This window comes from Rhineura floridana, chromosome 8 (assembly GCF_030035675.1).
Source record: "Rhineura floridana isolate rRhiFlo1 chromosome 8, rRhiFlo1.hap2, whole genome shotgun sequence".
NCBI classification, from domain to species: domain Eukaryota; kingdom Metazoa; phylum Chordata; class Lepidosauria; order Squamata; family Rhineuridae; genus Rhineura; species Rhineura floridana.
The window spans coordinates 23,252,326-23,274,146 of NC_084487.1; the positions used below are offsets into that span (position 1 = coordinate 23,252,326).

The window sequence follows — 21,821 nt, forward strand, 5'->3', positions numbered from 1 at the left end:
AGATAGAAATCCTCTGTCTCTCTTGCCTAGCAGGCTCAAGCACGTGGAAACACGCTATCCTTTGGTTTCTTTATTGAGAAAACATGACAGAAGTTGGTATTTAGAAATTCTAGGAAACACTTGCATAAAAAGGTAGCCCCGGTCTTAGGGCTGTTATCCAGGGGCAATAAACTATTTGTTCTTTACATGCTGTTTGTCAAGTCATAATTCTCCTGCCCACTGTGCCAATTTAAGTATTCCAGGGAAAGATGTAGCCAGGAAAATCTGTTCTCTCTTGCTGACCCGTTAATTTCTGTACCTGATGAACTGGTCCCTCATTTTGCTTGTGATCATATAGATTGCCGACTACCTCTATTAGTTTATGACAGTGTTTCTCAACTGGCAGGGGATGGGGAAGAAATGAAGATCTTGTGTGTGTGTGTGTGTTTCCCAAAAATATGCGCAATATAAGTAAAAAATTAATACTATTAAAATATAGAAGTATGAAATCATATTTTTGGAAGATGAGAGTGTGATGCCCTTCCCTGGCTCTCCCTGTCAGGTTCCTACCTGCTCGTGGCTACTGCCTTTCACTAGGCACCACCAGGGACTCCACCAGTCCAGACTGTCCTTTTTTATGGTTTCTCTCCCCGCTCTAGCACAGATCTCAATAGATCCCCCTGCTAGGCAGCACCACCAGTCACGTTCTACAACCAATGTTCCCAGAGACCTTGCCTGAGTCTCTCTATCCGGTTACATTCGTGACTGCGTGCCTATGCTGTTCCCAACCCCCTTGTATCAATGCAGATAACTCATAACTCGGGGTTGCTTTGGATACTTATAATGTTATCTTCTCCTCTTCACCGCTGCCACCATTTGTTACTGTTTCCCTTCAGCCTTGGTTATTACCTTACCCTCCCTTCTGGTCTGTGAAACCCCAGCCAAGGATCAGGCCTTCGGTAAACCAAAACAGTATTTATTAAATAACATTAATAACAAGATAACTTTGATAATGATCTACAAGCTTATGGTTTCATCTATTACTGTGATATTTGACTTATTACTAATCCGAACTCCACCTCCCTCCTTCTCCACACTCTCCTGACATACACCAACTCACACCCACCTCCAAACTCCACCGAAACAACACACTAATGTCCACCAAACACCTCTCAAACAACCCACTCACGTCCACCCAGATTCAACTGTCATCCTTCCATTTATACTCTCAGCCATCCAAACACCCAGCCAATCATCCAGCATTCTACTGCTCATTTACTCCCCCCTCCTCTTTCATTCCACTTACCACATATCTTCTATACAAACAGCACTTACCATATATACATTAATACAGGAACATCACAGAGAGCATCATGCTCAGCTTATTATGTGATCTGTATGTCATCACAGGTGCCTATTAGTTCAGTATTATTATGGGAGCCAAATTTGAAGGGTGTGGGGGATTTTTATGTTAGTTGAAAGGGGGCATGGATTAAAGATTGAGAAACAATGTCTTAAGAAATTAGGGCACAATCCAACTTGCATTTATGCTGGGCTGAGGGGAGGTGGATATGGCAGATCTCCAGCTGAGCAGGCTGGATCCTGGCTCAGCTGGGCTACACTGGGGTACGCTGCCATAAGCCCCTCATCCCAACCTGGAGGTCTGCCGGAGAAGCCCATCCTGCTGTAAGGGGAGTCAATGGAAGCTGGTGGAAGGCTTGCAAAAGGGGCTGGAGGAGGGGCCGGGAAGGCCTTACCTAATATCAGGGTCCCGTTTGGCTCCCTCTCATGGCCCTCTGTTTCAGCAGCTGGTATGCCAGGAAAAGGAGTGGTGGAAGGAAATGTATTTTGTTTCCTTCTGCTGCACCCTGCTGGCACAGCCAGTGACCTCCCCTCCAAAAGGCCTCCAAGTGGCAGCCCCTTCCCCCAGTTTCACTCACGCCAGTTTTGCTCCCGCCTGCCTCTGGCAAATTGGATTGCTCTGCCCATTAAGTGTGTTTGCTGCTTCAGTACTAGTTGCGTTAATTTTTTAGCACCACAAAGGGATTATACAGTACAAAAAGGAGTGGCTATATTGTTCATGTCATGGGTATGTGAATTAAGAAAGAAACTATGTGAAAATGTAGTGGGTTTTTTTACTGTTCCATGAGCACATAGAAAATTGGTCCACCTTTTTATGTGTCTCCTTGTGGATACACCTCAGAAAATACCCATGGCCGTGCTATGATGAGTTAAGCTCTCAAAGAGATGGGAATAAATTGCCTGTAGGAGGTCTGTGCATGATTATAAAATGCAATTGGCCTCCGATGGTTACTGCTTTGAAGATATCTGGATTGCTATCTCATTAAAAAGAGTTGAATCTGCTGTCTTGCTAAGGGAGGTGGAAATCCTAGCTTATTACATATGGAAGGAATAATTCTATCTTCTCTGTAATTCCTCATCTCATAACTACATCATTCATTTGTATACTTACACCGTGGGGGGGGGCTGTGAAACTGAAAGGTGCATGTTTGAAGTTTGGTGTTGGCAAGAAATGTATTGGCCTGAGGTTCTCCTTGGAGAGAGATATAGATATGCAATAAACACTCTTTGTTGATAATTGTAACACTGAAATGATCTCTTTGATTCAAAATGACTTGAATCAGACACTGAAATGGAAGACAGAACATAGGCCACATTGGTTTCTGTCAAGTGGAATCGCCTTCCAGTTTATACTTATTAATGTGAGCATCATTTACTGCTGGTGTTATGTGAACTCAGAAATGTATCATACTTGAAGATGGAATACAAAGTTCTAATAGGGAAACCAGAAGGGTGCCCCAGCACCGTTTGCATGTTGTGTGACAGTCATCTTAACTACTTAACAACATCAAACTCCTTTCAGAAGGCTATATGAACAGGACATGATTTGGCTAAATTTCATGGGAATCAGTGGGTGGGGCTTCTGGGTTTTATTAAGGGTTCCCACTAGCTTTCTTCTCTCTCCCCTCCCCTCAGTTTGAACAGTGATGGAAAACATTCCCAATTTTCCTTGTGGATTCTGCCAGATGTGCAGAAGTGTTCACCTACAGGGAAAAGAAACAAAATTGTTCCTTCTGGTGCCTAGAGTTAAAACTGCGGAAGGCTCATTTTTCAGAACGATTTTGGGATTTGCATAGTAAAAAGAACCCAAACTGAAACTCCGGACCAAGATTTTTAAAATAAACAACATTATTGTTGTTGTTGTTTTGTTGATATGCTGCTTTTCAGTCCAAAGGCTCCCAAAAGGTAAACAGCATTTTATACAATAAGATATATGGTAAAGTACAATAAAATGGTGTAAATCAATCATCAAAGCAATATGAGACAGCAGAATCACAGCAAAGGACCAACAAACCAAGCTAAGAGAATCAAGAAGTGCTTTCACCAACCTTACATCCCACACACAAGAGTAGGGAAGATACAAAATTGAAGGCACAATTGGCTGTTCTAGAGAGAATACCTATTCCTACCCTCAGTACACATAAATTTGAGTACCTGGAATGAGGGAAGAGTTGCATTTTTTGTGTAGTCAGCATTTAGCTCCTAGCATTTGGTGGGCAATAAGTAAAACTTCGGTAAGATTTCTGTATTTTATTATTTTTATTTTTATTTATTTATTTATTTGACTTATTAGTCGCTTATCTGGCTGAATTGTTAGCCACTCTAAGCGACGTACAAAGCAGAACATGTAAACATCAAAACATTAACATTAAAACATTAAGTCCAGCACCTTTTAGTGTATGTTATGTCTGACATAAATGCATTGGAAGTAGCATAGTCTGTTGATCAACTGGAGCTGCTTGAAATTTTGTAAATATTGCAAGGTGTAGAGGTGAGCAGTTTTTTGTGATTCTAAATTGAACTTACATTTGAACCTTGTTTATCCAAATTTATGTCCCCCATGTTAATAAAAATCTGTGTGCCTAGAGAAGTCTTGTTTATTCCACATTAGGGGTATCCAGACACATTCAGATAAATGAGGCACCATATAATGGTAGTGACAGAGGAATTTCAAGTGGCATTGCCAACCACATGAGGAAACGATCCATCTATATAGATCTGCAGCAATGTTGGTTCCTCCTTGTCAATGGAGAAAGGGGAGCAAGGTCAGTGTCATCTAGAGGCCTAGCTCACACACAAATGCAGAAGTGGTGGCAAAATTGTTCTTGGACAACTTTAAAATGGCAATCGTATGGTTGAATGATAAATTCCTTGCACCTAGGCTGGCTTTCTGTTGAGGAGAAGGCTATGCTACTCAATGGAACTTAGTTTTATGTGTGCAGTGGGGGCCATTCAGATCTGTGGTTCTTCCTTACTCACCTACCCCCAGGTAGCCTGAACTGGTACAATCCAGAAATAATTTTACTATGTCATTTGCTGTTTGGGTAAGCGTAGTCTGTGGCCTTGCCACAACTAATACCACCATCAATGACCATGTTTCTTCTTGTTCTATTATTATGATTCTCTTTTTCTCCCTTGTTTTTAAACAAAGATGAGGAAAAAGGAGCGTTCTCGGACCTGCCCCAAAAAAGTGATCATGCTCTCTTCTTCCTCCATTTGCACTTCTTCTCCATCGTACCCCAGTCAGCAGGTGATTTTGTTCTGCATGCTCTGTCCTTTCCCTTCCTTCATTCCTTCCTGCTTCCACAAGTGACTAGGCCGCATGCCCTTTCTGTTTTGAGTTTTCTCCATAAACTAAATAGAGACAGCAGACCTATTGATATTCCTCTCACCAAAACAAATAACACAAGCCAGACCCAGATTTCTTTTTATCATCCTTTGATTTAATGTAGTGCAAGTAGAACTTCTAATGCTCTGTTATTTTTACAATATTTTGGGTGGAGTTGGAGTCAGAGTTGGACAGTAGAAAAATAGAGGAGTTGGAGTCGAAGGTTTGGCGTACCGACTCCACAGCCCTGCTGAAAGGGCTTACAGATTCTGTTGATTCTAGCCTGCTGTAGTTTCCCTTTCTCTAGTGTGCTGTGCTAACTCCCACTGATCTTCACCAACTGACCACAGTACCACTGATCAGCATGGCAGTCATCTTGAATGCCTGGATCCAGCCGTGTTATCTGGCTTTGGGGCCTTGGGAAGCCCCCTCCACACCTTTTTTGGTCACTGTTCCTCATTGATGTTCTTAAAACATTCCTCCCAGATCATTTCTTGTTGAATAATTTGTTCAAATCAGAAGCGCTAGTTATATTATTGCATTGCATATACTGGGACCTTGAGTCAGTTTATACAACCGCCCCCCCCAGTTGTTATGATAACATTAAATAACAGTATGAAATATAGCAATATAATAAAGAACAGCTGTACATTTCATATCAATATCAGTTACATATCTGATCGGTCCAATCATGTAGAAGAATAAAAATAAAGTTCCAATCATGATATGAATAAGCTAGGTATGGATTCATAAGATAATAAATACGGTATACAATTTACCACAAGAGATCCCTCCATATTGTTGGGGCCAAAACAGCATTCTATTATTCTGCCTTATGACCAAGGATATCAGAATGAGTAAATTTAAGGCAGAATAATGGAATTCACTTGGAAATTATAGTATAGATATGTCGGTTCCCCCCCGGAAGTATGGGCAGGTTCTTGAGTTCCTGGAAGTGGCACTTTTGTGTGTGGTGGATAACCAGAGGTGCCCCAGGTGTCTGTTTTCTTAGGGCAGGGTGCATTATGGTCCATCTTTACTACAGGATACCATTATGGATTTAGCTGGGCCAGAATCCTTGTTTCTTGTTCACGCTGAGGGGAGCGTGGGCTCTTCAAAATAACTGGTGAGTGAAAAATAGATTTGATGACCTCAGCTCAACAGGCTTACTTTGCTATGTCTCTAAAGTTAATTGCCCATATTATTTATAAAACTAGGACTTTTTCAAGGCACATGTTTAGTGCACTAATGTTACAATTTCTTGGAAACTGTCCCTTCTTCTGACACCTCTTGCATCACTGTGAATATGTATTGCTGTGTCACCATTTACTAATACAGTTTGTATAAAGTATTATTTTTAACTGCTGTGCACAAAACTGTATAAATATATTCTTCACAGTAGCGATATGGTTTTTGCAAAACTCCCATAGCTTTTCCAGAACTGTGGTTTTAATATTTCTCTTCTAGGTGACTCTTAACTGAATGATGATATCTTTTTGTGAGTGTGTGTGGGGTTTGTTAAGGTCACTGTTTTGCTTGCAGACAAACAGGGATCCTCATGGAGACCCAGCTGGAGAACAGAGTCCCAGCCAGCAACGGGTAAAATAGCATGAGCAAAACAGCATGAATAGGCGGTGTGTGGTCTTGGGGGGAATGTTGTGCAAACTGGGGGTGGGGAAGAGAAAGATGCAGAACTATCAATATGCTAGCATAATACTAATATCTCAACTCTGTTGAAAACATTTCTAAAAAACTGTAATTTTGTGTCTGTGTGGCATTTTGTGGAAGCATTTGCTTAACAGGCTTTTGCCCACTTTGAGCATTATGCAGTGTTTTTTTCAGTTTGGCGCATATTAGCATTCTGGGGTTGGCATCCCCTGTTTTTCTGTTTAATAGGAGATGCTAGTGGAGCAGAAGGAGCCTTCTGTTGTGTGGGAAGTATATGTATTTATTTTTTTAAAGCATGTTTACCCCATTCTTTAGCCCAAAAAGCTTCCCGATCAATAAAAGGCTAGACAGTCCCTGTCCTCAGACTTACACTCTAAAAGACATGACACAAAAGGAAAAAGGAATGAAGAGGAATGAGGAAAACAAGAAAATTCAGGCACCAGTTGTTAGATGACCTGCTGGGATGGAAAACGTTCGGGTTGCCTGATGAAAGGCTCAAAAAAATCAAGACAGTATTGGGGAAAGGACATTTCTAAGCATTTTTTAAAAACACCACAAAACTAACAAAAATAAGCATGAACCAGGAGTGGAACATTGGAGGAAAGTGAATGAAATGCACACAATAAAGGCATGAATTGATGCTGAAGTCTATTGGCTCAAGATACTTTTAAAAGCAACTCTGAAAAGCTAGCCTTGTCATCACAGTAAGAGAAACAATCTTGGAAAGGAACCCTACACAATACATTTTTTGAGGATACTGAGAATATTGTATTGGAACACGTCACTAGCCCCTCACAGAAAATCATGACTTTGCCATTTTTGCCTTCCATGACCTTATTGGGTTCCCCTCACTTGCTTGGCATCGTATCCAGTTTCAGAAGCAACCAGGTTAAAATGTTGGAATGGGGGAAGTGAGGAAGGAAGCCCAGCTGTTTCAGTTCCTTCACTGGTATTGCATCTGACTGGCCGCATGTTATCTGTTCTTCCCCTGCCCCTCAGTAGTGTCCATCTCTACAGGCAACAGTGTGGAAGAGAGCAAGCGGCCTCCCCCAGTGCCCTGTGACTCAGCTGCATTTCATATCAGCTAGACTGTGGTGCTGCTTTGGAGGCATGAAAGTACCATTTTTTTCCTTCTCCCACTGCTGTGGGGTACGAATGACAGCTTTTTAAGGTCTCAGCCCTCCACATGCTTACTAAGGAGTAAACCTATTTAAATTGGTGACTTCTAGAATAGACATGGATAGGACTGGGGCATTGTAAATGGCTTATGTTATATATGTGTATTGCATCTGTTGGGGGAAGTAACTTCTGTCCAGAAGATTTTTGAGGTCTACCTTCTTGTTTTTAATTATACAGGCATTGAATTAACTGCCACTGACCTTATTTTCAGCTTTGTTCCTGTTCATACTGCCATGCTTTTCCCATGAATATTTTTTCTGGTGCTCTTTTGTTCATTTTTTCTCCCATGTTGTTCTGCAGAGATCTCACCAGTTCTTTTCAGATGACCGTGTGCCAGAGCGCACACTTACCATTGAGCAGAGGGCAAGCCAGCTGGCTGCCCTCCTGGAGCAAAGGCCAACAACCAGGCATCAGGTGACTGCCTTCCTGTCTGTCTGGTGCTTTGTGTCTGCGTACAGTTCCATAGAATGGGAAATGAAAGGTTGCTTGAGCTGTAACATGGCTGGCATCAGATGTCGTGTTTTAATGGCTGATTAGTACACTGTCACAGTGTAAGAGAACACCTTCAAGCACTCTGGGCAACCTCTCATTGTTCCACGCTTCCTGTTAACACTGTTCCTACTTGCGGAATCAACACTTACTACTTCGATAGATGCTCCTAGCACTAATACAAGATGTGTGGCTTATTGTGCGAGGAAGAAGCCGCTAAACTTAAAAGGGCTTTTGATCAAGAGTAGAGTTTGCACTTCCATAGAGTAAGATAGAGTCTGTGTTGAAGATTCAGCTAGATTCTCAAAGTGTTGGTGGAGCATTGTTCTGCCAATCTGGAGAGGAAGAGTGGCTGTGGTGCCAGCCTGCCCTGGCACCTGCACACACACAAGCACACACGCAACATCTACCTACCTACCTACAAGGCAGGCGGAGGAGCGGGAGGGTGGGCAGGCAGGCGGGAAGGCAAGTGAACGAGTGGGTGAGGGGGCAGGAAGTGGGTGGGTGGGTGAGCGAGTGAGAGGGGGAGGGCAAGAGGGGGTGAGCAAATGGGGGCCAGGGGGGACGGTGAGTGAGCGAGTGGGAGAGAGCGGGGAGCGAGCAAGCAGCGGGAGAGGGTGAACGAGTGAGCAGGTGGGTGGGGGAAGGGTGAGGGAGCAGGGGGAGAGAGCAAGTGAGTGGGCAGGGGGCGGGCAAGGGTGAGTGAGCGGGTGGGCGGGTCGGAGGTGGGTGGCAGGCTGAGTGAGCGAGCAGTGGGCGGCTCTCTCCCTGCCACAGAAGGGGAGTGCTACTCCCCTACCATAATGGAGGGCCCTTCAGGGGGCCCTGTGGGCTGCGTGGCCCTCAGCCAGGGCCCCACCTGGCTGCCCTTTGGAGCCGGTCCTGGTGGTACGTAACTAGGCTTTGGAACCAAGGACTTATAAAATTAGCTTGCTGAAGAGTAGTCCAAAACAAATTAAACCAGGAGGTAGCCTAACCCTACAACAGTTTGTAAATCCAAACCACTAAATGGGCTTTGAAAACTCTCTGTGTGTATATTGCAACACTTTTAAAAATATGTGCTCTGATTTTTAATCTGGTAATCTCAGTGCCAAGAATGATCAGTTGTTGATCAAAATATATTTTCTAGTTCCATATATGGTGGAACAGTTTCTTTCATTTTGTTTAAACTATGGACCTTCAAATACCAATTACTTCTGTTGATTTGGTCAAATACAAATACTGATGGGGTAAAAAGAGACGGTTGCATGTAAGCATAACCATTTTGACATGTGCCTTGCCCAGCAGTCTTACAGTCTCTTTTACCATGCAGTAATTTTAGAAAATGCTTTCTTTTCTACCTTTTGATTAGGAACTCTAGTTATTGGTTCATGATTGGAATATTTTTTCCATTGTTTGTAAACCTTCAGTAGAATTCCTCATATTAAATCCAGGATACATCTAGCCAACAGGCCTTTATACAAACCCTTCATTTTGAAAAGAATAAGCACCAGGAAAGTCCTTATGGCCGAAATTAGCCCATGGATTTGGTGTTTCCCCATTTCCTTCAAATATCCAATGTGCGGAACTCTGGCTGAGGAGTTTAGGAGTAGTAGATCATAGCCACAGTTCTCCTGCCTCAGTTGCAAGCAAGGAGATCTCTACCTTCCTTCCACCCACCCTTGCCCACCAGGCTCCTATCTATGTGGCTTCTAAAAATGCCATCTTCTGATTTTCTTATCTTTATTTTGTAGCCAGAAATTGAGCGAGCTCGTCGATCTGTTGTTGAGCAGTGGGAGCTCTCGTGTAGCCTCCGCTCTTCCAGCCGTCCTTCTTCTCCCTCTTCTGACTCCTTCAGACAGGTAGCATGGTGTGGGGCTTGAAGCTTGCAGCTGGCTGCACATCTTTGGCCAACTCCATCACCTGCCACTTGAGAATGTCACACTGGATAAAGCTAGGTGTATAAGTTGTCTTTGCCTTGGGTGTGGCTGAGCTTAGCCTACATGCCTGCAAATGGGAAGGCTTAGGCTGCCCTTGTATCCTGGTTTTCCTAAGCCTTGTAGAATTTGGAAACAATGCACATCCTATACACTTCAGAGTTACTTGTTAAGTCTGGTAGGAGAGAGGACAGTAACTTCCAAACATTTCACAAAGTATCTTGTGTTTCTTATCCAGAACTACCTCATTCTACCTTCAGATCATTAAAGGAATTCCCCTGCCGTGCATTCACCTGGTTGGATATCATGGGGCCCAAATTTCCAAACAATAGTTTGATCATGAGGAATCCTCTGTGGGCTTGAGCTATTCCCCCTCTCCTTTCTCCTGCATCTTTCTTTGGCTCATTTACTTTTTTGCTTTCATTTTCTCCATAGCAGTATCTTTGTTTTATTGTGATGTGTTGAACTGGTGCTACTGTAATTACTTCTAACCAGTTTGTTCTCAAGTTAGATTAAAACCAAGATCAAATGAGGAGAGAGTTGGGGTAGTTGGTAATTAAGATGTGCTAGTTTAGCCATGGTTTCCCAGGATATCTGTGGCTAAGCAGGGAAAGGAAGGGGAAGAATGCAGACTGCTACTGACCAACAGACCATGGTGGTGTGTGAAGTGGGGCAAAGTTCCAAATATCCATTTCTGTGGTTCCACCAATGAGGCTTCCTTGTTCCCATTACTGGGATTCACTGTGTCGCCTTTCTCTTATCAGTGGTTTCTAGCAATGGGTTATGTGTGGCCGTAGAACAGTCTGCATAATGAGTAAATGCTTGTTTGCTGCTTCACTTTGAGGATGCGATTCAAGCCACCATATTGCTTTATGTGTCCTATAGCATAACAGAGCAGTTGCGCTTGGCTGTTGGAGCAGTGTAGTGAATAGTGAAATGTTTGATGCTTGCCTTATCCAGACTAAGATTTAAGGAGTTTCTGATTGGTCTGTAGGAAGTGTTATATTGGTGCTTGTGACACTAAATGTTGCCTAATTCTGCAAGATGGAACAGAGAGCATGTCAGTCTTTTGTATAGGTATTTAGTTCTTTCAAACAATGTAGTCTTCATTTGGGAGTTATTTTTGGAGGGTGGGGGGGATGGGAGATTGGATTCGAATTTACGTCATGTCTGTGTTAATGACTGAATTTGCCTCTGTCCAAGGTGTCCAGAGGGCAGGTCATCTGCTGAAGGGATACTTCTTGTCAGAAAATGGGGGTCATATAATCTTCTAATTTTAGCTGTGAGAATGGTCCCCATCCTCCAAGACTAGTCCTGTCCTTGGAGAACAGGAAGCAGGGCTCCCCACTGTGAGATTTCTGCCTGTCTTTCCCACAGCGTGAAACAGCCCATGAGCCATAGCTGAAGTACTTTGGCTTCTTTTGGTAAGGCCTCCTTTGCATTGCCTCCCATTCCAGCTAGTCTGGAGAAGAGCTAGAAAGCAGCGAATATCATCCTATCGATCACACAGTCTCCTCTCTCTGCCCGTAGAACAGGAAAGAGAAGCAGTCATAAGCCACAGCCTTCCCTTCACAAAAGCTCTTCAAGAGACAGCTTGCTGGCAACCCTAGAGACCTATTACTGGCAGAGCAATTGCACTGCCCGTTACAAGCCCCCTGTACTTGTATGTGAACAAGGCAAAGAGCAGAAATAAGTTGAAAATTCTCACAACAGGTGGGAGATAAGCAGTGGGGTTTCCCAAAGATCTGTATTGGGACAGTCTAGAAGGCAGGTTGGTTTGCACGCAATCACACAAAAAGGGAAAAGAAGAGGCAGTCTTGGAGTCAATAAGATGAGATTTAACTTCTCCTCAAATGATCTGGAGGTGATCAGCAAGAGCCATATTTGCAGATGGCACCTATTTATTGAGCATAATAATAATAATAATAATAATTTTATTTATTGGTCGCCTATCTGTCCAGGTTAGTGGACACTCTAGGCGACTTACACTAGCTGAAAGCTATACATAATATACAATATACAAAAACAATATACAGTCCTGCAATGTGTTAAGTTGCTTCCTGCAATGTGTTAAGATGCCTCTATCCCAGTTTCATTTAAGCGCTGATACTCATGTTATTTGCAAAAGCAGTATTCTAAAGCCACACACCTTCTGTGGCACGGCATGACGTATTAGAGCTTGGGTTGCTTCTCCCTTGAATGCCAGCATTCTGTAATTCTTCCTCCTGGACAGCAAGCCATTTTCGAGGTCTTCCCCTGGTACCATCCGTCCACTCCCAGCACTCAGCTTTTTGCTTCCTTTTGGCCTTCCATGAGGTTTCTTTGGTGGCAATGGTCCAACAGGCTCCTGGGGCTGCTTTCTTGGCCGTCCTCTCTTTTGTTTGGGTATTTCACTTACAACAGTGGATCCTGGTCTCATTGGCTTTCCAATATTGCTCATATTGAAAACTGAGCAGATTGCGAAGAGCTCCAAAAGGACAAGTTAGTTGAATGGACAAAAGAAAAAGAAAAAAAGAAAGAAAGGCAAATGAAGTACAGGGTTGATAAGTGTAAAGTGATATATATTGGATCAAAAAATCCCAACATTGATTAAGAACTGTGGTGGAGAGCTCAAAACTTTGTGCAGCAGCTATGAAATCCCAGTATTGTAGAGATGGAAAATTGGTGTCAGAGGCACCAAAATAAGAGTCAGTGAATTGGGGGACTTTCCAATCAAGGTTAGCATGTTTGGGGCTTTTTAATTTAGGGGGGAAATTTTAAGGGGAACATAGTAGGGCATTACAAAATTATTTATTTATATACCACTTAACAGTAGCGTAGTGGCAAATTAAGTAGTGCAGGGTCCCTTCATGATAGTCACAGCCACCAGCACCCCTTTTTTTGCTGTGGGGTTGAGAATGAGATCCTTGTTAATGCCTTCATCCACAACATTCCTGGGAATCAAAAAGCATGAAAGGGGAGAGTGTTAACTACTGAGAAGAGTCTTCTCTGTGGCTGTCTGACTTCCTTTCACTCTGGTTCCAATCAGCAGGAAAAAGAAAAGGAAGCAGAAGGCTCTTCTCAGTGGCTAACACACTCCTCTTTGGTGCTGATTAACTCACGGGATGCTGGAGACATAGGTACCCTTCTGGGAACCTGCTCTCAAAAAAGTAAAGGGTCTAAGACCCCCCCGGAGACCCTAAACCACTCCACCTTTGCCACTTAATGTAAGCGGTTTACAAAACATAAAGACCAATTGCACAACGTTGTTAAAATATAGAATAATTAAAAATACACCATAATTAAAATGCACAATAAAACAATTCTATTACAATATAAGCATCTGTGATTAAAATATGCACTAAAACTATCCCATTAAAACATCAAAGCAATTAAAACAGGAGACATGGGTCAAGAGATTAAGGGAATGCCTGTGTAAGCAGGTCTTGTCTTCAGAAGACAGTGCAACACCAATAGCAATGGGGTGTTTCAGGAGGGAGCACATTCCACAACACCTGTGCCATCAGGTATACACGATGTGGAGAGAATGGGGAAATGTTTCTTCCTTTCATAAAACTAGAAGTTAGTCACCCACTGAAATTGTCAGTAGATGTGGGACAGATGAAGCAAAGCGTTTCTTCACACAATATATAATAAGCTTATGGAATTCACTGCCACGAGATGTGGTGATGGCCTGGATGGCTTTTTTTTAAAAAAAGACACACATTCATGAGAATTTACACATTCATGGGGGATATGGGTCTGTCAAAACGTGATAGATCTGTCAGCAGCAATTAGCTGCAACAGCCAAATGGAAGCTCTATTTCATTTAGCTCTGAATGTTATTTATGGGGTGCAGGAGGGTAGATGGGAGGCTTGTTGCCTTCATGCCCTCTACCTGGGCATTGTTCTGATCTCTCAGGGTTATTCTTACATTATCAACACATATTAGACCTTTCCTAGGTCTATTGTGTTCTTACTTAGGTGACTAGAAGGGCTTGCTGATCTGATCCTCTGTTCTTCAGTACAAAGCAGATTCACTTAAAAATTAAGGGAAACATCTATTGTTTTTGAAATGGGTAAACTGGTGGAAGTGCCTTAAGCCCAATTTGTTTGATATTCTGTTTCCTTGCAGAGAGGCCATGTAACCCCTATCCATCTTCCCTTCCTCATTACCTAACTAGGGATGGATGGGTGCAATTATACGACTTGCTTGGTGTCATACATTTTGCTTCTTAAACAGCAGCTGAAACAGTGACTGATTGCATAAAACAAAAAACAAAGGCAGCTGTGTTGGTCCATAAGATACCCTCCCCCCAAAAGTAGGGCAATACATTTATTAGGCCAACCCAAATGTCACAGAATAACGAACAAGGATTCAAGTTCTCCACAATTCTGTATAGGCTGTGTGTTAAGCAGATTTATTATTTATTACTTGAATTTATATGCCACTTTTCTATGCGAATATGCTCAAGTGGCTTACAGAAATGCAAATGACTACATCAATAGCAATCAATTCAAAAACAACAGTTTCAAATTATTTCAAAACATAACAATCCAACAATAACTCCAGTTGGTTTCCTAAACATGATCACATTTAAAGTCATCATAAAACCTAATAGAACAAGCTACCAATCAATTAAAACTTATCAAATTAATAACATAACATTTCAATACAAAAGCATAGAAAACCGTTTTTTGTCACTCAGGGTGTAGGGGAGAAAAAAGCTGGCTTGATATTGAAACCATAAAGTCTGCATTGGCCTCTGACATAAGATGGAGTCTGGGAAGAGGTAGTAGACTTAATAGATATGGCTATGCAGCTTTCAGGTTACATCTAGGGATCCTGGGATGATGAAGCACACAAGGGCTGAAGATTGTGCAATTTTTTTGCGGCCCTGCAAGGGAGAACTTCTGCCTGAGAATGGTTCATATACCAGTAAATGTATTAAATATCTCTTTCCCATCTTTATCATTTCCTCCGAGGAATCCTTTCCCCATACTATGCAATTCCCCAGTTTGATTTTGTATATCATAAAAGCTCAAGATATCCCAGTCAGGTGATCCCTGTGAACAAAGGACTTCCATGTTACTTCCACACTGAGCCATAGCCCTCTTAACCTCCTGTTTATAGGGATTTCTGTTTGGGGGGAAGGTCAGCAACTGGCAGCTCATTGACTAGATCTGACCCTATGACAGGGTCTTGTTCAGTTGCCAATTTAGAGGCAGATGTGGGCTATGGAAAGAGTATGGTGGATATTAAGGAACTTGAAGGGAAACCCTTTGGGGAGATGGAGTTGGGAACACTTTCGCCTTTAATCTCTCACCCACTTCTCAAAGTGACTTGCTGGCAAAAAAGAAAAAAAGTCTGTTACCAGGTTCTTAATGTGGCTGATTACAAACTGTTAATGGTTATATTTAGTGCTGCCCACGCCAGTCGTTGCTGACATCACTTGTTTTTGCTGGTACCACACACACTTGTATTGTCCACTGTCTTGGCATGGTTTGATTCTCCCTTTTGCACCTTTTTGTCTTTCCTAGTTTTCATCATGTGTTTTTGTTGTTTCTCTTTTCCCTCATTCCACCCCCATCCATCTTACCTCCCCCTTCTCCACACCCATTGCCTTCATCTGGTAGAAGTATATAAAGATGTATACAGGTGGCGTGAGCTCATTGGCTGAGCAGATAGCCAATCAGCTCCAAAGAAAAGACCAACCCAAAACCCTTCTAGACAAGAAGGAACTGGTAAGACAATGATGTACAGAAAGTGATGTATGTTTGTGATTAGAAGTTAGACAGCTCTCTTAGATCTTCTATAATATGCAGCCTCTAGTTTTCCCTCAACGCTTAGTACTTCCTTGCCTGTTCCTCTACCTGATCTTGTGGGTTCTTGGAGTTTTGCCATAAGGAAAATGGATAGTACGCAGAAGATCACTTGAGGGGTAACTTTGCCCCTCAGAGCTTGATAGTGTCTTTGGAGTTAACATGTGGCGATGTCACTTGGCCATGACTGTTCAGAGCCTACCTTCAATGGTAATTCTCTCACCTAGATATGGGTGGAGGATTTGTACTGTCATAATTGTGTAATCATTTCCATGGCTGTTTAGTGACAAAATTCTGTACACATTGTATCTCACAACAGCCCTGTGAGGTAAGTCACCATTATTCCCGCAATCAGAGACCAGGGTAAGCTGAGGCTGAGAGAACTATTTTCAGATCCTTTAGTCCCCCACATGCTGTTAGACTCTTTATTCTCAGGTGGTTTGATGCTACGGCTTACGGAGTGTGTTCTCTGGTTGACAGTTTCTTCCCCATGTTGGAACCTTTGAATTATCCATAGGTGCAGCTCGGTGTTTTTGCTAAAGCATTCTCTGTTTCCCTTTTCGAGGACTTCAAAACAATCTAATGAAAACAGAAGACATTACCATGGAGGTGAAAGCAAGCCAGTAACTCTAGACCAATCCTTTTTCATCCTACTTTAGGGTTCATTGAAAAAAGAATTCCCCCCAAACGTGGGAGGCAGTGATGTCTGTTACTTCTGCCACAAGCGTGTCTATGTGATGGAAAGACTGAGTGCTGAAGGCAAGTTCTTCCATCGCAGCTGCTTCAAATGTGAATACTGTGCCACAACCCTGCGCTTGTCGTCTTATGCCTATGATCTGATAGATGGTAAGTGAAATTTATTTTTTGCCTTGTAGGGACTGGGAAAGAGCTTCAGCCTATGGGTTGTATCCAACAAAATAATTGTGCGAGTGACTTCCACTTGTGCAACAATTTCCTCTCCTTCTCTTCCCCCTGTATCTTCTGGAGCAGATTTTTTTTTGGAGGAATGCAGGGTCATGCACGGGAAGTTCGGTTGTGCAAGCAGAAGTCGTTGTACTTGCACAAAGACTTCATTGGATTCAACCCTTTGCCTGAGAAATACACTTCAGGATTCCATAAGTCCTTAGTACAGTCAGGTTGTTATTACATCACTTTTTAGCCCAACTCAAATACATAATCCAAAGCTGTCCTTCTGCAAGGAGAATTTGTTTCACCTAAAACTCACATTTTATGTATTTATTATTTATTATTTGATTTATATCCTGCCCTTCCTCCCAGCAGGAGCCCAGGGTGGCAAACAAAAGCACTAAAAACACTTTAAAACATCATAAAAACAGACTTTAAAATACATTAAAACAAAATATCTTTAAAAATGTTTTTTTTAAAAAAAAAAAAGCTTTCAAAACATTGATGAATAGTGCAATCTGAAGCTGGTTGAACTGGGAGTTGAACTGTCCTCCCCCTCCTCAGTGTGTGTGAGGCCAGAGATGATAGAAAACTCAGAATGGGAAGCCATTGCTCATGCATTTGCATCTTATGGCTAGACATCTGTAACTTCCTGTAAATGGGGCTCTCCTTGAAGACTGTTCAGATGGTTCAATATCACATTGGAAGATCTTGCAACTCCATGAGTACTATTCAGTGCTAGTCCTACTCAGAGTAGACCCATTGAAGTGACTTCACTTCATGACTAACTTAGGTCCATTCATTTCAACAGATTTACTCTGACTAGGACTTAGTGAATACTTTCATTTCTTTAGCGGTTCCTCTGGCCATTTGTAGCTGTGAAAAGGAGAATATTCACAACTTCTGAAATTTGTAAATGGACATCACCTGGGTTGCCATGGCTCAGGGATTTCTTTTTGGCTTGGTCAGTGCATTAGTAAGCAATAGCCCGTTTGCAGTTAATGCCCAGCCCTTCCTTCTTTGCATTCATTCTTGCCTTTTCCAGCAGCACTTCTGCCAGATTTTCATGTGATGCAGCCTTTGTTCCTTGCACAGTGCTGCTTTGTGTGAGATACCACACAAGTTCCCCTGGGACGCTGTGGTAGTTGATTGGGTGTTGGGTAAATGGCTGTCAGGCACCCTATGGAAAATCCATTTATTTTCAGAAAAGGAGGAAATTAACTTGAATTAAAACTTTGAGGTACAATTGTCTCCATGTATATTGGATGTGACAGGGTAGAGGAGGTAGAGAGGAACTGTGGCGTTGCCCAGCATTACCAAATTCCAGCTTTCGTCTTTCACATTATCATCCTCCCCCTTGTTCTGTTTGCAGGAAAATTCTACTGCAAGCCGCACTACTGTTACAGACTTTCAGGTTATGCACAGAGGAAGAGACCAGCAGTGGGTCATCTATCAGGAAAGGTAGGTTGTTTCCTTTCCTTTCATTTCCCTGATGATATTTCTTTGCCATTTTATATTGGGAAGTGGCTTTGGGTTGTTTGGGAGAGCGGTGTTGCAGAAGGCTGCAGAATCTTTCTGAATTGCATATTCATTTATTAGTTGATTTTATTAGCTCATAGGCTTTTGGATCTAACACGTAATGGTAACTGTTACATATTCTTGTGGAAGTAACTTTTAAGTCTCACAAAAACCAAGAGGGCAGTATGATTAGAGAGAGAAGATGAAAATTGTGCCAATCCACTAAATCATTTGTTTTTACTTCCAAAATCCAATTTATGATGAAAGATAATAAAGCAGGCTCTTTTTTAAAATTAGGGAACTATTTGAAATTATTTCAAACCCAAAGAGTGGTTCAATAATTAAAACATGGACATATACATTAAAGTAGATTCTGCCACTTGAGAATGAATACATATAATATCTGATCAACTGGACAAGGACTAAATTTCGAAAAGCAACATGCATTTATTTTATATATCCAGCTGATTTTATATTATTTTCTTTTACGTGCATATAATATTCTTTGTTTTCAAGTGGAAGTCTTAAGTTTTTACAGATGTGTTTTTGATGTTTATATTTTAACTCTTGCTTGATTTCATGTTATGTATTAAAAGATCTGAACAGGGTGGTTCACGACAGATGTTATTGGAGGTCGCTGATTCATAGGGTCACCATAAGTCGTGATCGACTTGAAGGCACATAACAACAACAAAATGTTTTATTTTCTTAAACATGTATAGCCTGCCTCCTTGCTTGACAATAGGCATCCATGGTGGTTGACAATCAGCAAATATTAATACACAATACACTTTTTAAAAAAGGGAGTGGTAACTAAAGGCTTGGGGGCGGGGCAGGATGATGGTGTAAAATACCCACTCCCTAGGCCTTACAAGCCCTTCAAGGCAGCGCTATGAAAAAACAGTGCATATGAGACTATATTTTCTGTTAAAATGAGCTAGCTCCAGACATGTCCTCCATATAGCTTTATGTGAAGAAGTAGTAGCTGGATAATAAAGATATACTGAGAATGAGTGTTCAGATTTGGAATCCACCAGAATAAAGTAGGACTACTGTCTCTCTTAGATCTAAATAAATAAAACCACTTTTTGTTCATGTGCATATGCTCACTTTCAAATTACCTACAGTTTAAAATTGGACAATTCCTCACCTGTTTTCCCCCTAGGACAACAAAGGGACCCAGCAGGACAACATGGCAGCTGACGGCGCAGGACGTGCAAACGCCATTTCAACATTATCAGAGAGGACCCCAGGTAGCTCTGCTTCCTTGTTTGGCAGGGTGATGCAGTACTCACTCCGCCTCTTTGACCGAGTTAGGGTGGCAAACCAGCTCCTGCAAGGCACTGTTTCCTCAGTTGGGCACCACATAGCCCAGAATCCTTTGGACTCCTTTTTCATGTGCCAGCTGATGGCTTTTGGGGTCCCCTTTCTCTATGTCCAGTCAGAGGTTCTTGTGCAGATACTGGGAGAGTTTTTATCAGCACTAGGATATTAACACAGCATTAACAACGTTTGTAACATTGTGTAACTTGTGTGCAGGAGGGAGTTTGGAGTTTTTTTTGGGGGGGGGCAACTTATGGTTTGAGAGACAAAGCTCCTCCATAAAATGGATTTTAACAATGGTACTATTCTGAATATGGTCCAAGTAAACACAGACACCCAGTTCAAGGTTTCCCTGGAGTTGGGTCCAAATAATTTAAAAACTAGTCTGTAGATCCTACATTGTGGAAGTGAATTAATTATAGTACTAGCATTGTTTGAAAGAGTCCATTAACTGGATTTCTGTGCTCTGTGAACTCTGAAAATTGTATCCTCTACTACTCACTTGACATGGTCTTTAAATAGCAAAACATCAAAACCTTGTTGACATCTTGTGAACTGTGCCTGCTATAGATTCTTTCACAGCTAGGAAAGCCATAGCCTTTAAACCTGGGTGATCTTGGTGTTGGCAAGTTGTGGTATTTTCTGCCAAACTACACGCTTTGCTGTTTTGGAATGGGGCTGACAAACCAAGCTGTGTGCTGTTGAGGGCATCCTGCTTAATCTTAAACTTGATTCTTTCCTGTGTGAGAGACTCAACTTGTGCCACAAACTCTTGTTTGGACTGACTTTTCCTTTGACCTACTACTGATTAAATTTGAATAGAACCTGATAGGGGCCCAGGCTGGGTTTTACTTTGCGGAATCTTCCAAGCCACATTGGCTTGATTTTAAATTTTTGGATAGAATTTAATAACTGTAGTTGTGTGAAGGAACGAAATTGTTGCCCTTCCATTGGATATTTTAAAATAATGTAAACCTTTCTAAATAGTATGAGAAGTTATAATTGAAGGATCATCGGAGATATGTTTTTTCCCATGGGTTTTTTAATTGTGTGCACTCTATAGCGCTGTACAGTTTCTGCATTTGTAAGACATCTTCCACCCAGCAGCAAAATGAAAAAATGTAAGATATCTTGTTCTGTGAAAAACATCATATATCTAGCAAGCCTTTCAAATATGAAAACACAGCTTCTTATAACTATTGGATAGGAGATATTTGGCTGTGGAAGACGAGAGACTTTTGTGTGGCTATAGAAGCCAAATATGAAGGCTACCCTTTATCTAGCATATTAGTTTGCTATCAGTTGTTGTAATTAAAGTGGCATTTTGGAGTAATAGCTTCAACAAAGTTGGGATGTGGCTGTTTAGGTAACTTTTAAAATGCAGATTATGAAATATTGCTCGAATTGAGCCTCTGCCTCTTTTGTTTTGGGACTGACAATCAGCGAGGTTGCTTGCAAGTGGAATAGCAAACTTTATTTTTGATAGCCAAGTAGCCTCCAGAGTAGCATATTTCATCTGTTCTTTACTTTGTTAATTTCAGTTTAGTGTGAATTATTCTTGGCCTAATGTAGCACTAAAACCTGGCCTGTATTCTCTATAAGCCATCTACCTTTTAGTTCCTGTTCCCTGCTGGCCAGGGCAGGACACAGACATACCATGTTTTATGGCTGTCCGCTAAGTTCAAAGCTAACTTGAATGTACATGTTTGCTAATCCCTGAAAGGGTATGGGAAATTAATGTAAGTAGGTCAGTGGGATGCTACTGGAGGCATCTCTATGCGTATATAGCTTGAGATCAGGACTCAACGTGTGTATGTTTACATATACTTATTTATTTGTATAAAAATGATACTGTAATCTCTCTACAAAGTAGAGTCCATTGATAATCAAAGCATTAATTAATCCTGATCTTTGTGGCATATAAGATCCATGAATTATGGTGATAGTTAAAGACAATGCTGGAAAATATTTCAAATAATTGGAAGCCAGCATTTTATGTGTTCAAATGTGTTCAGAGCTGATAAAATGCTTCAGTCCCTAGATTCCAATTCAAGAGACCTGAGACTTCAAACTTAGGCCAGCCTTGTAAAGGTTTGCCAATCCTCTTGCAGACTGAATTGCCCCTGCGGGTAGAGATATGCTTCTATATTTAGGATACTGGGATTCATGTAGAAATTGGCATTTCATAATGTGGAACATGATGGTGATTTCAAAAGAAAAACTGATTTTAATAAAATGTAATTGGATGGTATTGGGGGAAGCAGAGAAGTACAGTCTTGGAGTGAGTAGAAATTTGCATGTTCCATTGATAAATGTGTTCATGGTCAGCTGCCCATTCCAAGCTGGCTCTT

At 41.7% G+C, this 21,821-nt stretch overlaps 1 protein-coding gene across 23 annotated transcripts in view; it reads left to right on the forward strand.

Annotated features, from left to right (window-relative positions):
• The window catches only part of MICAL3 (microtubule associated monooxygenase, calponin and LIM domain containing 3), a 273,115-nt gene that overhangs the window by 157,403 nt on the left and 93,891 nt on the right, over window positions 1-21,821 (forward strand). For 20 of the 23 annotated variants that reach the window (XM_061638561.1, XM_061638562.1, XM_061638565.1 and 17 more), the window contains 8 exons: window positions 4,493-4,591; window positions 6,212-6,268; window positions 7,817-7,930; window positions 9,739-9,846; window positions 15,538-15,645; window positions 16,383-16,569; window positions 18,002-18,090; window positions 19,313-19,400. In XM_061638561.1, coding sequence (XP_061494545.1) covers window positions 4,493-4,591; window positions 6,212-6,268; window positions 7,817-7,930; window positions 9,739-9,846; window positions 15,538-15,645; window positions 16,383-16,569; window positions 18,002-18,090; window positions 19,313-19,400 — 850 coding nt within the window. The remainder of the gene's footprint in view (window positions 1-4,492; window positions 4,592-6,211; window positions 6,269-7,816; window positions 7,931-9,738; window positions 9,847-15,537; window positions 15,646-16,382; window positions 16,570-18,001; window positions 18,091-19,312; window positions 19,401-21,821) is intronic. The other 3 variants (XM_061638575.1, XM_061638576.1, XM_061638577.1) reach the window with 1 other exon arrangement.